Below are 15,738 nucleotides of genomic sequence, written 5' to 3'. Positions count from 1 at the left end.
CTACACTTGAATAATGTGTACAGTTCTGGTTACCTGGGGATAGGAAGGATGCCGATAAGCTGGAAAGATTCCTTAGATTGTTAGTGCTTCGTCAGGTCTTGAGCTATAAGGAGAGACTGGATGGACTGGGATGTTTTTTTTTCCCCTGGAACGTAGGAGGCTGAGGTGTGACTTTATAGAGGAGCATAGATAAGGTGGATTCCCAGGGTAGGGAAGTCTAAAACTTGAGGTCATAGGTTTAAGGTGAGAGAGGAAAGAATTAAAAGGAACCGATCCTCTTCTATCAGGTTCCTTCCCCTCCAACCCTTATCTTTCCCACCTATCACCTTCTAGTTATCCTCCTTCCCCTTCCCCCAACCTTTTTAATTATGTCATCTTCCCACTTTTTTTCCAGTACTGAAGAAGGGTCTTGGCTTGAAATTTTGACTGTTCATTTCCATGGATGCTGCCTGACCTGCTGAGTTCCTCCAGCCTTTTGTGTGTGTTGCTTTGGATTTCTAGCATCTACAAAATTTCTTGTGCTTTTATATCTGGCTCCTTAGAATACCTTCCAATAACATACCCACTACTGGTTTCAGGTTCACTAGCCTAAAAATTCCAAGTTTATTCTTGGAGCCTCTCTGAAACAATGGAACAACATTAGCCATCCTCCAATCCTCCAGCATCTCACCTGCGGCTAAGGACTTTTTTAAGTATCTCTGCTCCCTGCTACAGTTCCTGCAATTTCTGCACTAGCCTCCCACAGGGTCTAAAGGAACACCTTCTCAGGCCCTGGGAATTAATCCACCCTAATTTTCCTCAAGACACCAAACACCCACCTCCTCTGTAATCTGTATACAGTCCATGACTGCTTTGCTTCACTTCTAGAGACTTTGTGTCCATCTCCCGAGTAAATGCAGATGCAAAAAATCCATTTGAGATCTCCCCCATCTCTTTCAGCTCCAGGCACAGTAGATCACCCTGATCTTCCAGAGCACCAATTTTTGTCCCTTGCTAATCTTTTGCTCTTAATGTATCTATAGAAACTCTTGAGATGATCTTCACCTTATTTGCTACAGCATGCCTTCTTTTGCCCTCCCTGATTTCCTTAAGAGTTCTCTTGCATTTCTTCTACTCCAGTCCCTCATTTGTTCCTACTTGCTCCTTTCTGAGTTAGGAGTTGTGAGCAGATCTTCTCTGTCCTACTGTTTGTGAGAATCGTCTGGTTACAGGAGCAAGTTCAGCTACCTGAATTTAGGAGTAGGTATTAGCTAGTTAGTTGCAGTCTATAACTTGCCACACTGGCATCAGATTGTTATTGCATGCCAACTGGAGTCGCAATTTACCTCTTCTATATATACCTGGCAAACAGTCACATCATGTACTTGAGGGTGACTCTCACAACAACCAATTTGGTTGCCTTTTCATCCAATAGGTGTCTTGAGCCTAAATTTCACCAAGAAAAATAGTTAATTTACAAACAAGCAATGCAATTCTTTGAACCTTTTCTTTGTGGGTTTAGTGGTGAACATGGTAACATTAGCTGAGATGAATGACCATAAAATTGTCAGTGCAGAAATAGCCACTAGGTTTAACTGGTCTGAGCACACAACCTCCTCTTGTGCCTTTGATCCCTGGATACCACATCATGAAAATATATTTTTTTTCTGGAGATTCAAGTCCTTTCACACTGGTTCTTACATGCCCTATTGAAATCTTTTGTTTCATTCAGTAGGTAATCTACTTTCATGCCAGTGTATATTTTGCAATAATTTAAAATAATGATCTGACTTTTCATCTAATTGTACCTCATAGAATTTATTGTTGGCTGATTGGTAACTCAGGGTTGTAATGAGTCACAAGAGTCATACAACATGAGCAGGGCTCCTAGCTCACTGAATCAGTATCATATAAGGGCTTCTGAACTACCTCCAGTGTCTGTCTCACTGCTGGGAGCTGAGTTTTGTTGAATATGTCCAAATGTTTTCTTATATAGTCATAGTCATACTTTATTGATCCCAAGGGAAATTGGTTAAATATAGGGAGCAAGAGTGAGAAATTTGCCTAAATCAGTTTTTTTTAGTAGAATTGGTATCAGAATCAGATTTGTTGTAACAGATGAACGTAATGAAATTTGTTGCTTTGAGCAGCAGTATTGCTGGCATACCAAATTGCTGTAAATTACAATAATAAATAAGGAGTGTAGTAGTTTTCATGAACCATTCAGAAATCTGATGGCAGAGGGGAAGAAGCTGTTCCTAAAGCATTGATCATGAGTCTTCAGGCTCTTGTACCTCTTCCCTGATGGTAGTAATGAGAAGAAGGCATGTCCCGACTAGTGAGGCTCCTGCACGATGAATGCCACCTTGAGGCACCAGCCTTTCAGAATGTTCTTTGGTGGGGAAGTTTGTGCCCAGGACTGAGCTGCCAGTGTCTACAACCCTCTGCAGCCTCCTATGATTCTGTGCATTGGTGCCAAAGTACCAAACAATGTTGTAGTTGGTCAGAATGCTCTCCATGGTACATCTGTCGAAATTTGCTGGAGTCTTTTTTGACATACCAATTCTCCTCAATCTCCTGATGAAGTATATTGCCAGTGTTCCTGCAACATAATTGCATAAATGTGTTGAGCCCAAGACAGCTCCGATCACTTGAACTTTTTCACACTGCCCACCACCTACACCCAGTGAACATCCGCACTTCACGTTGCCTGACATCTGAGCCCCAAATCGCTTTTGGCTTTTGTCAAAATTTCCCAGCTACTATATCCAATTCATCCCCCTTTCCCCTACTATTACCCCAACTAAGCCCTAGGCCTAGGCCTGCCTGTCTTCCTCTGCACCATGGTGCCATCCCCTAGAGCTCAGCACCACTGAACTTTAAAGTGCTGGGCCTGTGACCAAAACATTCATTGTTGTGACATGTTACTTCTAATTAAAACAACTCTGATGGACAGACTTTCTAAAACTAAAGTAAAAAAGGAAGCCTACAGAATAATTGTTTTCTCTTTATCAGGTTGCGAGGTTAGGATCCGGGGTGTGAGGCCAACACACTGTGAAAATTACTACTACTGCCCATCGGACCAAGACTTTGAGACTGCTGTTTCAGATGCTGTTGATATGTTGAGGTAAGACATCTTGAAATAGTACTTGAGAATCGTTTCTTTGGTTTATTTATTTTTTGCCATCCTATTTTGGGTGGGGCCTTTTGGATGATGGGTTTAGAGAGCATCCTTCCCTGTGTTTTATCACCTCTGAAGTTAGTTCTGCCAAATATGCTCCCTGCCACAGTGCTAATATAGTTACATCATGAAGCTTAATATTTTATCATTTCTGCTCCATTTGTATTGAACTGCCTGTCATCTGTATATGCAGGATTTCTACTTGGTGCCGAGAGAAGTGAATGTGGACTTGAATGGCCACTGATGACTAAAAGTACAAGTTTTCCCACTATTCCATGGGGTTAATTTTACCACTTCCGAATGCTTCAGTGACACACTCATTTTTGGTCTGGTTCTTGTGCTGTCTTTTCATTCCATGTTTTCAATCACAAGAAGAAGCAATCTGCTGGTGGAAAGGCAGATGGAGTTACTGAAGGAGCACAGGCAAGTAAATCAGTCCTGATGCAGGATTTGGACCCAAAACAGCATCAACAATTCTTTTTTCAGCATCTGTTTTATGGTTGCTGACATCAGTTGTGAAATTTGTTGTTTTGTGATGGTAATACAGTGCACCCTTCACCAGAGGTGCTACTCCATCCTGGGGTGTATGGGGTGTTCAGGGAGGGTTAGCACCTCTGGTGAAGGGGCTTGTCGTGGCCAGTCTGGGGCAGCCCTTTGGTCCCCGACAGGTACTCAGCTCTCACATGTGTCTCCAAGTAGCTATTTGCACGGGAGAGCAGCCACACCCCAGTACACTGCTTCGACAGGTGAGGGTAGCTGATGGGCCTCCTACCCCAGCAAGATAGGAATATGCCTGTCCTAGTATGTGAAGTTAGCTCTGGTGGACTGGGCAGTTGAGCTCTACAGTGAGATCCAGTGGCCAGGAAGGTGGTTTTGCAAAGCTCCACGGAGAGCAAAAGGCATGAAGGGACACAGACAAAGTCACGATCATCCGCTGCAACCAAGGAAGTTTAAAAACAGTGCTACACAGGGTTTCCCTGCCATTGTCAGTTATGGTGGACAGCCACCACAGTAAACCAACAAACCTTTTGGTCATATAGCCACCACTTTACAGTTCAGTGAGGTTGGCCCCAGGCATAAGGGTCAGGCCTCCTCTTCACATGGAGGGAAAAAGACAAGCTTGGACCTAGGATTTTCTCTCCCCACATGCTGCTTGGGCCACACTGAATTCCTTCAGCAGATTTATTTTTTTGCTTCAGATTTGAGCATCTGCAGTCTCTTGTGTTGCCAATCACAACAGCCTGTATTTACGCTGTGAAATGTGCTCATCCTTAATGTTGATAATAACTTTGGAAAATGTACTTTGCTCCTGCCAGTCATTGATTTCTTGTTGACATTTGATTTAAAACGTGGATTGACTTATTCCAGGCAGCAGGTAGCCCACCATGCTGTACACATTTCATGAGCCACAAGGTGGATTCCTTTGGTACAGGTGTGACAAGAATACACATAGATAAGATGTTAGCTGTCCTGTGTGATCAGCAGTTGGTCTGCCACCTGTCTTCAGGAGAGAGAGAGATAAGGAAAACAATGGAGCAGCATTTGGAGATGTGTAATGAAGGGACGGGAGAGAGAGCTGTCAAGAGCGGCTCCCCCTTTGAACCCTGAACTGTTTGAAGTGATGGACAGGCGATACCCCAGCAGGGGGATAAAAAGGGACCGGTTTGCTGAGGCAGGACACACACGACACCTGAGATAACGAGACCCTGGAAGTGGTGCACCTCTCACAAGTCGGTGGGAAGCTTTTGGACGGCTGATCGCGGGATCAAGCCTTAGATGCTCAGGGTGCAAAGGCACGATCGGCAGGAACCTGGTGTGTGTCCACCCTTGCCTGGGTGCCAGGTTCAGCGCAGGGAAACGATCGTATCTGGAAACGGAGGGGTCACGGTCAGTGACCTCAGATGACATCACAAAGGACTCGCCTGAAAGCTGACTGCAAAGGTCTGTGTGTGGAAGCTGTTTTGAATATTCATTCGTTTTGCTCTCTCTCCTTCCCCCACACTGTCCATCTCCCACGGCAGCGATTACTGCGAACTGAACTGAACTTTGCGTCACTTTGAAACTGGTCATTTGCCCCTAGACAACGATAGAGCTTGATTGATCCTGTTATCTTACTTCTGTGCACATGTATGTTTATCATTGCTGAACTGTTGCATTTATTATCCTTTTGATTAGAGTACTGTGTTGCTTGTTTCTTTAATAAAACTTTCTTAGTTCTAGTAATCCAGACTCCAACTGAGTGTCCATTTCTGCTGGTTTGGCAACCCAGTTACGGGGTACGTACTAACACAGGCAGTACTGTATAACAATCTCCATGCTATGAAGATTGTCTTTCCCATTTTTGGAGTCTTGTACTGCATGATTTCTCCAGGTAATGCCAGAGAACCTTGTATGGCTATACCAATGCACCCAAACCTCCTTAAAAAATCAATTACTCCTGATTAAATCAGAATTTGAGCCCATGCACTAAATGTGCTCTTGCAATGAGCAGGCCAATGGACCTGCACTATTGACATTTAAAGCTGTTCTATCTTGGAAGTGCTTCTCAATAATAGGCGAGTTAATAAGGACAAGGCTTCAGATTATCTCATTATAAACTGGGTCATTTAAGGGAACATCTTGCTTGACGAACCTGTTGGAATTCTTTGAGGAGATTACAAGTAGGATAGATAAAGGAATGCAGTGGATGTTGCATACTTGGACTTTCAGAAGGCCTTTGACACACGTGAGGCTGCTTACCAAGTTAAGAGGCCATAGTATTACAGGAAAGTTATTGGCAGGGTTACAGCATTGGATGACTGGTAGGAGGCAGCGAGTGGGAATAAAAGGATCCTTTGGTTGGTTGCCAGTGAGTAGTGGTGTTCCGCAGAGGATGGTGTTGGAACTGCTTTTTAAGCTGTATGTTAATGATTTAGATGATGGAATAGATGGCTTTGTGGTCAAGTTTGCAGATTGGTGGAGGGGCAGGTAGTATTGAGGAAACAGCAGAAGGACTTAAGCAGATTAGGAGAATGAGCAAGAGAGTGGCAAATGAAATACAATGTTGGAAAATACATGGTCAAGCAGTTTAGTAGTAGAAATAAATGTGCAGACTATTTTCTAAATGGGGAGAAAATCCAAAGATTTGAGATAAATCTTGTGCTGAGCACCCTAAAAGTTAACTTGCGGGCAGAGTTGGTGGTGATGAAGGGAAATGCAATGTTAGCATTCATTTCAAGAGGTCTAGAGTACAAGAGCAGGGACGTGATGCTGAGGTTTTATAAGGCACTGGTGAGGCCTCACCTTGAGTATTGTGAACAGTTTTGGGTTCCTCATGTAAGAAAAGATGTGGTGGCATTGGAGAGGGTCCAGAGGAGGTTCACAAGGATGATTCGGGGAATGAAAGGGTTATCATACGAGGATTGATTGATGGCTTTGGATCTGTACTCACTGGAATTTAGAAGGATGTGGGGGGGGGCGGTGGAGGATTCTCATTGAAACCTTTCAAATGTTGAATGGCCTAGACAGAGTAGATGTGGAAAGGATGTTTCCCATGGTGGGGGAATCTAGAGCAAGAGGACACAGTGTCAGGATAGAGGGAGCGTCCATTTAAAACAGCGATGCAGAGAAATTTCTTTAGCCAGAGGATGGTGAATTTGCAGAGTTTACTACCACAGGCAGCTGCGGAGCCCAGGTCACCGGGTGTATTTAAGGCAGAGATTATACGTTCTTGATCGGACATGGCATCAAAGGTTACAGGGAGCAGGTGGGGAACTGGGGTTGAGGAGGAGAAAAAAAAGATCAGCCATGATTGAATGGCGGAGCAGACTCGATGGGCCAAATGGTCTAATTTTGCTACTATGTCTTATGGTCTATAGATTATCTCATGGTCTGATAGAGGTTCAACATGTCCTTGATGGCTCAGTTGTTTTGGTCAGAACTGGTACTATTGAATTGCTCTTGCTAGTAGACGTTTCGTTTTGTAATCCACATTGCTATTTGTGTCTCTAGCTCTCCTGAAATGAAGGACTACTCTTCTTTAGGAGGGGAATGGTGATTTCCTTGTTTTTCATTTTGATCCAAAGCCCTGAAACATTCAGTTTTAATGGACTTCCAGTACCACTTCCATTAGATTAGACATCCCTGTTTGGAGAGTAAGGTGTGGTGATTACATTACTGGATTTGTGATCCTAAGACCTAGATTTTTATGAACGTAAAAGCAAAACTTGCTATTACCTTTTGAAAACTTGAGTTCTTTTAGAATCCTTTACATAGTTGAGGATTCAAGGACATTGGCATGGGAATTGCTACCACAGCATATTCTGTACCATATTATGTTCCTCTGTTATTGTATATAAATGGTTGATATACGTACTTATTAATGGGAAGAGGACACTGTGGGCAATGCCAGTATTTAACATCTACCACAAATTACCCTAAACTGAAGGGTCAGCCACACTGGTGGGTGTAGAGTCACATATGAAGCAGACAAGAATTGCAGAATATTTATGCCCCACCACTTCCTGGTTTATTTAATTACTTGAACATAATTTCTACACTTGCTGAAGGGAAAATTGGAATTGTCTCTGGATGAATGGTTTAGGCTTCTGAATTTGAACCCGTTAATTTAAACACTGTTGCCATCTTTTCAGTAAATGATAATGTAGAATAAAATTATTATATTAAAGCTGTTATGATTTATGCTTAAAGAACATGAATCCACATAGAGTACTCAAAACACATGAGAAAAATCCTTGTAGTAATTCCTTTTCAATGTGTGTATAAATTGGAACTTGTATAGAGATATAAAGAAAAGGGAGGTGTAACTGGAGTGGCCATTGTTTGAGTGGAGCAGTGTTAGAGTGGTCTGGCTTTAGCTCAACAGATTTGGGCAAGTACAAATGCAGTCTCTAAGTTTCCAGTAAGTTTTTTTTTTACTGTTGGTATATAGCTAGTGTACTGAGAATGGGCCTAGAGTTAGTGGTGTGTTCATTGTGTGAATATGGGAACTTCGGGAGACCTCCAGTCTTCCTGATTACTACATCAGCACAAAGTACACTGAGCTGTTGCTCCTTAGACACCATGCTAAGGAACTGGAGCTGCAGCTCAATGGCCTTCAGCTGTCATGGGGGAATGAGGGGGTGATAGATAGGAACTACTGGGAGGTAGTTACCCCTAAGTTGTAGGAAGCAGGTAGCTAGGTGATGGACAGGAGAGGGAAGGGGAATAGGCAACATATGCTGAATAGTCCTGGGGCTTTTTTCCTCAAGAACAGTAATTCAGCTTTGGATTCTGTTGGGAGTGGTGGGGGGGAGGAGGAGAAATGATTTAACGGGGGAAAGCCACTGTTGTCAGGTCTCTGGCAGTGAGTCTGGCTCTGTGGCTCAGAAGGGAAAGTGGGGCGGGGGGAGAAGAAGTGACGTAGCGATAAGGGATTTATTGGTTAGGGGAATAGAAAGGAGGTCTGTGGATGGGAACAAGATTTCTGCATGATTGGTTGCCTCCTGGGTGTTAAGGTCAGGGACATCGCAGAATGAGTCCACAGCGTTCTTAAAAGGGAGGCTGAGCAGCTGCAGGTTGTGGTCCACATTGGCACCAATGACACAGGTAGGGTGAGTGATGAAGGCCTGCAAAGTGAATTTTGGGGGCGAGGTGCTAAGTTGAAGAACAGGACCTCCAGAGCTGTGGTCTCAACACCATGCCACGAGCTAGTGAGGCCAGAAATGGGAAGCTCATACAGCTTAACTGTATGAGGCATTGGTGCAGGAGGGAGGCCTCCAGATTTTTAGATCATTGATTTCTCTCCCGTGGAAGGTGGGACCCATACAGAAGGGATGGTTTGCATATGAACTGGAAGTGGGACCAATATCTTAATGGGAAGGTCTGCTATTGCTGCATGGAGCTATTTAAACTTGAGTTGCAAGGGGATGGGAACCAGTTGTTAAGCCTACATACAAGGCCAGGAATCAAAAGGTTGAGTATGGTAGGACTAATGTTCTGAGCACTGTATATTTTAATGTAAGGAGTGCTGTAGGAAAGAAGGCAGTTGAGCCTAGGGCACGGGTCAGCATGACACTGCAGCTATTAGTGAGACTTAGGGGCAGGACCGGTAGCTCAATGTTTTGAGGTTCTGTTGTTTTAGCGTGATAGAATGGGAAGATTTAAAGGGGAGGGGTAGCATTATTAGTCCGAAAATGTCTCTGGAGTGCTCAGTCAGGACAAACTGGAGAGCTCGTCTAGTGAGGCTTTATGTGAAGAACTGAGGTACAAGAAAAGTATGATCATGTTAATGAGATTACATTATAGACCATCCTACAGTCTGAGATTTAGTGGAGCAAATTTGTAGAGAAATCTCAGACTGTTACAAGAAGCAAAAGGTTGTGTTATCTTGCCACATATTGACTGGGACTCCCATACTGTAAAAGGGCTGGATGAGAAAGAGTTTGTCAAATGTGTTCAGGAAAATTTCCTTAATCGGTACATAGAGATCCAGCTAAAGAGAGTGTGATACCAGATCTCCTATTAGGGAATGAAACATGGCAGGTAATAGTAGTTTGTGTAGGGGAACGCCTTGCATCTACTGATCATAATGCCATTAGTTTCAAGGTAATTATGGAAAAGGATAAGTCTGCTCCTTGGGTTGAGGTTCTATATTGGAGAAAGGCTAATTTTCATAAAGGATCTGGCAAATGTGGATTGAGATAAGTTGTTTTCTGGCAAAGGTGTACTTTGTAAGTGGAGGCTTTCAAGAGTGAAATTTTGAGTGTATAGAGTTTGTGTGTTCTTGTCAGAATAAAAGGCAAGTACAACAGGTTTATGGACTTTTTTTTTTCAGAGATATTGAGACCCTGGTTAAGAAAAAAGGAGGTGCATAGCAGGTATAGGCAGGCAAGAGCAATCGAGGTACTTGAGTAAGAAATGCAAGAGAACACTTTAAGGAGGGCTAAAAGATGATGTTGCTCTGGTGGACGAGGTGAAGGAGAATCCTCAGAGTCTCTACAGATATAGTAAGAGCAAAAGGATAGCAGGGGACAAAATTGATCCTCTGGAAGATCAGTGGTAATCTAAGCATGGAGCTGAAAGAAATGGGGGAGATCTTAAATGGATTCTTTGCTTCTGTATTTTCTTGGGAGACGGACAGACTACAGATATGAGGAAATGCAGCAATGAGGTCATAGATCCTGTACAGTTTACAGAGGAGGAAGCGTTCGCTGTCTTGAGGCAATTTTGGGTGACTAAATCCTCAGAGCCTGACAAGGTGTTCCCTTGGATGCTGTGGGAGGTTAGTGCAGGAATAGCAGGTGTCCTAGCAGAGATATTTAAAACAACCTTAGTCACGAGCGAGGTGCCGGAGAACTGGTGGTTAACTAATACTGTTCCAGTGTTTAAGAAAGGCTCTATGAATATGTCAGGAAGTCGTAGGACAGTGAGTCTGTTATCGATAGTGGAAAATTTAATGGAAGATATTATAACGGACTGGATATATAAGTATTTGGATAGACCGGGACTGATTAGGGATAGCCAACGTGACTTTGTGCATGGTAAATCATGGCTAACCAAGGTGAAGAAGGAAATGCAGTGGATTTTGTCTACATGGACTTTAGCGAGGCCTTTGACAAGGTCTTCCATAGGAGGTTTGTCAAGAAGTTTCAGTCGCTTGGCATATAAGATGAAGTAGTTAATTGGATTAGACATTGACTTCACAGAATAAGCCAGAGAGTAGTTGGAGATGGTTGAATTGCTGACTGGAGGCCTGTGAATTCTGATGTGCTGAAAGGATCTGTGCTGGGTCCGTTGTTGTTTGTCATCTAGATCAATGATCTGGATGCTAATGTGTTAAACTGGATCAACAATTTGTGAATGACACCAAGATTAGGGGTGTAGTTGACAGTGTGGAGGACTATCAAAGCTTGCAGCAGGATCTAGACCAGCTGGAAAAAAACAGGCTGAAAAATGACAGATGGAATTTGATGCAGACAGTGCAAAGTGTAGCACTTTGGGAGGACCAACCAGGTGGGTATTACCCGGTGACTAGTAGGGTACTGAGGAGTGCAGTAGCACAGAGGGATCTGGGAATATAGATCCATAATTCTGCGAAAGGGAAGTCACAGGTAGATAGGGTTGTAGAGTAAGTTTTGGCCCATTGGTCTTCATAAATCAAAGTACTGAGTACAAGAGTTGGAATGTTATGTTGAAGTTGTGTAAGATGTTGGCAAGGCCTAATATGGAGTGTTGTGTGCAATCTTGGTCACCTACCTGCAGGAAAGATGCCAATAAGATTGAAACAGTACAGAGAAAATTTACAAGGATGTTGCCGATACTTGAGGACCTGAGTTATTGAGAAAGTTTGATTAGGTAAGGACTTTATTCCCTAGAACGTAGAAGATGGAGCAGAGATTTGATAGAGGTATATGAGGTTTTTCTCACTGAGGTTGGGTGACACTATAACTAGATGTAATGAGTTAAGGGTAAGTAGTGAAATGTTTCAGGGGAACATGAGGGAAAACTTCATTCAGAGGGTGAAGAGTGTGTGGAATGAGCTGTCAGCACAAGCGGTAGATTCAGGGTTGATTTCACCATTCAAGAGGAATTTGGATAGGTATGTGGATGAGACTGGTAAGGAGGGCTATGGTCCAGCTGCAGGTTGATGAGACTAGGCAGATTGATGGTCCAATGCAGATTAATCATTTGGCACAGACTAGATGGGCTGAAGTGCCTGTTTCTGTGCTGTAGGGTACTATGAATCTATATTTCAAATATTTTTCAGTAAAATTTATTTTATGACAGAGGAATCCCGCAAATCTTAAAACAAACAGATATAGCAGTTCACTAGAACAAGGTAATCCATGCTTCTCCATGCAGACCACAGTGAAAAGGAAAGGAGGGTATGGCAGGCATGGAGGAAGGTGAGTCCAAATGGAGCCTGTGTTTTGCTCTTGCAGTTTCTAAGGCCAATGGCTGAACCCTAAAGAACAGGCTTTACTTGTGAGTTACGCAGAGCCACTAAAGAAGCCATGGTATGTATGGAGTAGTGGAGATCCCGGTAAAAATATCCAGCAGTAATACGGTTTCTGAATAGTGGATAAAAATTGAAATCTTGTGAATGGAATAATTTACACTGTTTGATCTAATGATAATGCTCTCTTCGTACGTCTTACAAATACTGTGTGCATTTTCTCTTTGAGACTGTTTTCTCATTGACTCAGACTGTATATTTGGTATGATAATAATGAAAATAACTGATTATTCTATGTCATGGAGTAGTGAAATTCTATTATTCATCATACAAATAACATTGCAATTTAAACTGGTGACCAGGATAAACAATCTGGCAGTGCATTTGCTGATTTGTGTACCACTCAGTGTACAGTTGCTGCTGATTTTAGTTCAGTGAGTTATATTTCTTGCTGCTTGCTTTGTAATTGATTTGTAGGTTAAGGCTTCAGCTAGTGAATAGGCAGTGAATTCCAAAGCTTAATCTAATTACTTGGTGTGTGCAAGCGGAATAATATTGAAAATGTATCTTGTGGACCAAAGCTGCTTACTTGCATATTGTTCAGATGACTACAGTGATGTCTAACTCTGTGCCTTTGGATGTGCACACTGGGTCATCCTGGATCAGGAACCATTGGGGAAAAGTGTATCTGCAAGTTGGAAATGTCAGTGACAGAATCTGGAATTACAGATTGTGCAAGAAGGAAAACATTTGGGTTATACTATGTTATTCTAAGCCATGATTATCTAGCATACCAATCAAAATAACTAAAGAAACAAAAGCTGCTCTGCACATAGCACTCCATGGCTGAGTGTGCTTTTGAGACAGATGTGTTTTAAGAGCTGAGAGTAAAGATTATTAAAAGATCCATATCAAAACAACTTCAAAGAGCCTCTGAAAAGCATATCAAACTGCTTCAAGTTGCTTTGGTTAGGGAGATCAGTGTTGATTTCAGAGATGAAAGAAAGGCCACAAAATACACTTGGGAGTCAGACTATATTTACATGGCAGAACCTATTGCCTGAACCTATCCACAGAGAAGCACTTTGAGAAACACAGAACTGGGGACTGTGCTGATTTGCAGTTGACTGCTATCCTTGCAATGCAGAATGACCTGGTAAATTGAAATGGTACAAGTAGTTTGGAAAATTAAACCATCTTTTAGATTAGATTATGAGGGCATGCAGTCCTCTTTTATTGTCATTTAGTAATGCATGCATTAAGAGATGATACAATGTTCCTCCAGTGTGATATCACAGAAACACAAGACAAACCAAGACTGAAAAACTGGCAGTTTAATCTCGGTGCATTCGACTTCACCACATAGACCACATTATGTAGTTAGTGATTATTGAAGCCAGTTAACAACAATTCTGTTAATCATCACTATGCACTTGTTGTTCCCTGCATTTAGCAGAGCAATTGGCCATGGGTGGTTGTCCTACTTTTAAGAAACACCAAATTTTTTTCTTATGGAGTGCACACCTTTGACAATTAATATTTGGGTTTAATTGCAAATCAAACCTAAATGTTGACAGCATTGTATGTAATTGCAGTAACTATGATACTCAGTTTACAGAATCACAGTTACGACATAGGGATCACATGTACGGTACTTGTGACAGACCAAATTGTCAGAGAGTAAAGAATAGCATATGATTTATGTGAAGGTGGATATGTCCAAGGCAAAATGAAGTTATAGTGAAGCAAAATGTTCGATACTTGTGTGTAACAGCAAAGTCACAAAAGATGGCAACTGGTTATATAATACGCACCTTCTAGTGATGTCACACACATACTGCATGATTTGAATGAAGTCTGCAACAAACTCACAATTGTGCCTACTTCTGGTCTAATGCTATGAGGTTATTGATCCACGGTGGGTTGCTGTGACAGTCAATGAGCCACTTGTAGATACAAAAGGGCTTTATTAAACAGGGCAAGAAGGCATTCTGGAGAATCCCTCTTAAGACAAGCTCAAACTATAATGAGGCTCTTTTAGTTTTTAGGCACAAAGATAACAGCTGGTGATTAAATATTGTGTTTATAGTTCTAATTACATGGTTTACCTCAACATTTTGGGTGTCTAAAAGTAACTTTGTAGAAGTATATATTTACAATGGGAGTACATCTTAAATGACATGATGACTTCAAACAGCTGAGATAATCTGAAACTCCTGAGCTCGTTATCCATAAAAACATTTTTATCAGTGTTTTGACAGATGGCTCCCTAGATATAAGACACCCCAAATATCAATTGACAGAACAAATCTGTCTTTAACTGTGTGTTAAGTGACAGGATGATCACTGAACCCTCCCCTGATCTCATTCTGGCAGTTTCAATGTGGGGCTATTTAACAAATATTCATTTGTTATATTCCCTTAATTAGTTTATAATGGTGCAAACCCAGCGTGCAACATACAGTGGTTGGTTTCAATGACCTTCACCTATAAGTGGATACTACATTGTATGAAAAGCATCTTTGTTCAAGTGTCAATAGAAGAGACTGTCAAGTTTCTAAAGTATATCTCTCAAGTGATGGTGTCTGTTTGATTACTACTTGTGAGTTAATGGGTCATTTTTAAGCTTGTGTCATGTATAATAATATCTGATTAACATTGACATACAACCTCTGTGTGTCATTGAGTCATACCCAGGGTTAGGTCCTTCAGCCCATGTCCACGCCAGCACTTGTGCTCGTCTGTACCAACTCCATGTCTTCACCAGTCTAGCACCTGTAATGTAATTACGTTACCCTTCCACTGCAGTAATGGAAAGTGCTACAGACATTGTTCAAAAATGTCATCATGAAGTTGTGAAAAATATGCATTAAGGGGGGAGTCATGGCTTTGTGGAATGCACAAAATAGTAAGTGGAATATGCTCTGTGATCCTGCTCTGCCATTCAATGTGGTCATGACTGTTCTGAACAAGCTCTGAACTTCATGCCTTGGCCCCACTGAACCAAAAATGTGTCCATCTTGACTCTGAGTATGTTTGGCCTCCACAACTCTCGTGATTCTTTGAGAAAAGAAATCTGTACTCTTCTCAGTCTTATAAAGTAGACGTTATATTTAGAAAGTGACCCCAGGTTCTAAATTGCCCAATAAGGGGAAACCTTCTTTCATCGCCTGTCTTGTGAAGCTCCCTCAACAAATGACTCTCAACCCTGCAATGACCATAGGCCCAAACTATTCAAGCTATGATCATAAGACAGTTCCTTAAACACAGGAGCCTATTTGGTGACTTATCATTCCTTAGACTCACAGTAGTCAGGTGTGGTCTCCCTAGCACCTTGTGCATTTGTACGGAGGTTCCATCCTTTGTTTTCAAAGTTCAAAAGTTTGAAGCAAATTTATTATCAAAGTACCATATGTTACCCTTGGATTCATGCAGGTTTCACAGTAGAATGATGAAATACAATATTTTCAATGAAAAATTAAACACAAAGACTGACAAACAACCAATGTGTAAAAGAAGATGAACTGTGCAAATACAGAAAAAAAGTGGATAAATAATACTGATAACATGAGTTATAGAGTCCTGATAATGAATCTATAGGTTGCGGAATCAGTTTATTGTTGACGTGAGTGAAGTTAACCAT

At 41.9% G+C, this 15,738-nt stretch overlaps 1 protein-coding gene across 1 annotated transcript in view; it reads left to right on the top strand.

Moving 5' to 3' along the window:
- Window positions 1–15,738, top strand: part of enpp6 (ectonucleotide pyrophosphatase/phosphodiesterase 6) — a 65,656-nt gene that overhangs the window by 7,829 nt on the left and 42,089 nt on the right. Inside the window, exon 3 of the mRNA XM_072257127.1 lies at window positions 2,995–3,106. Coding sequence (XP_072113228.1) covers window positions 2,995–3,106 — 112 coding nt within the window. The remainder of the gene's footprint in view (window positions 1–2,994; window positions 3,107–15,738) is intronic.

The sequence above is a fragment of the Mobula birostris genome, chromosome 5 (genome assembly GCF_030028105.1).
Source record: "Mobula birostris isolate sMobBir1 chromosome 5, sMobBir1.hap1, whole genome shotgun sequence".
NCBI lineage: Eukaryota > Metazoa > Chordata > Chondrichthyes > Myliobatiformes > Myliobatidae > Mobula > Mobula birostris.
Note: the sequence above shows the minus strand (reverse complement) of the source record. Positions and strands in the feature narration are given on the sequence as shown.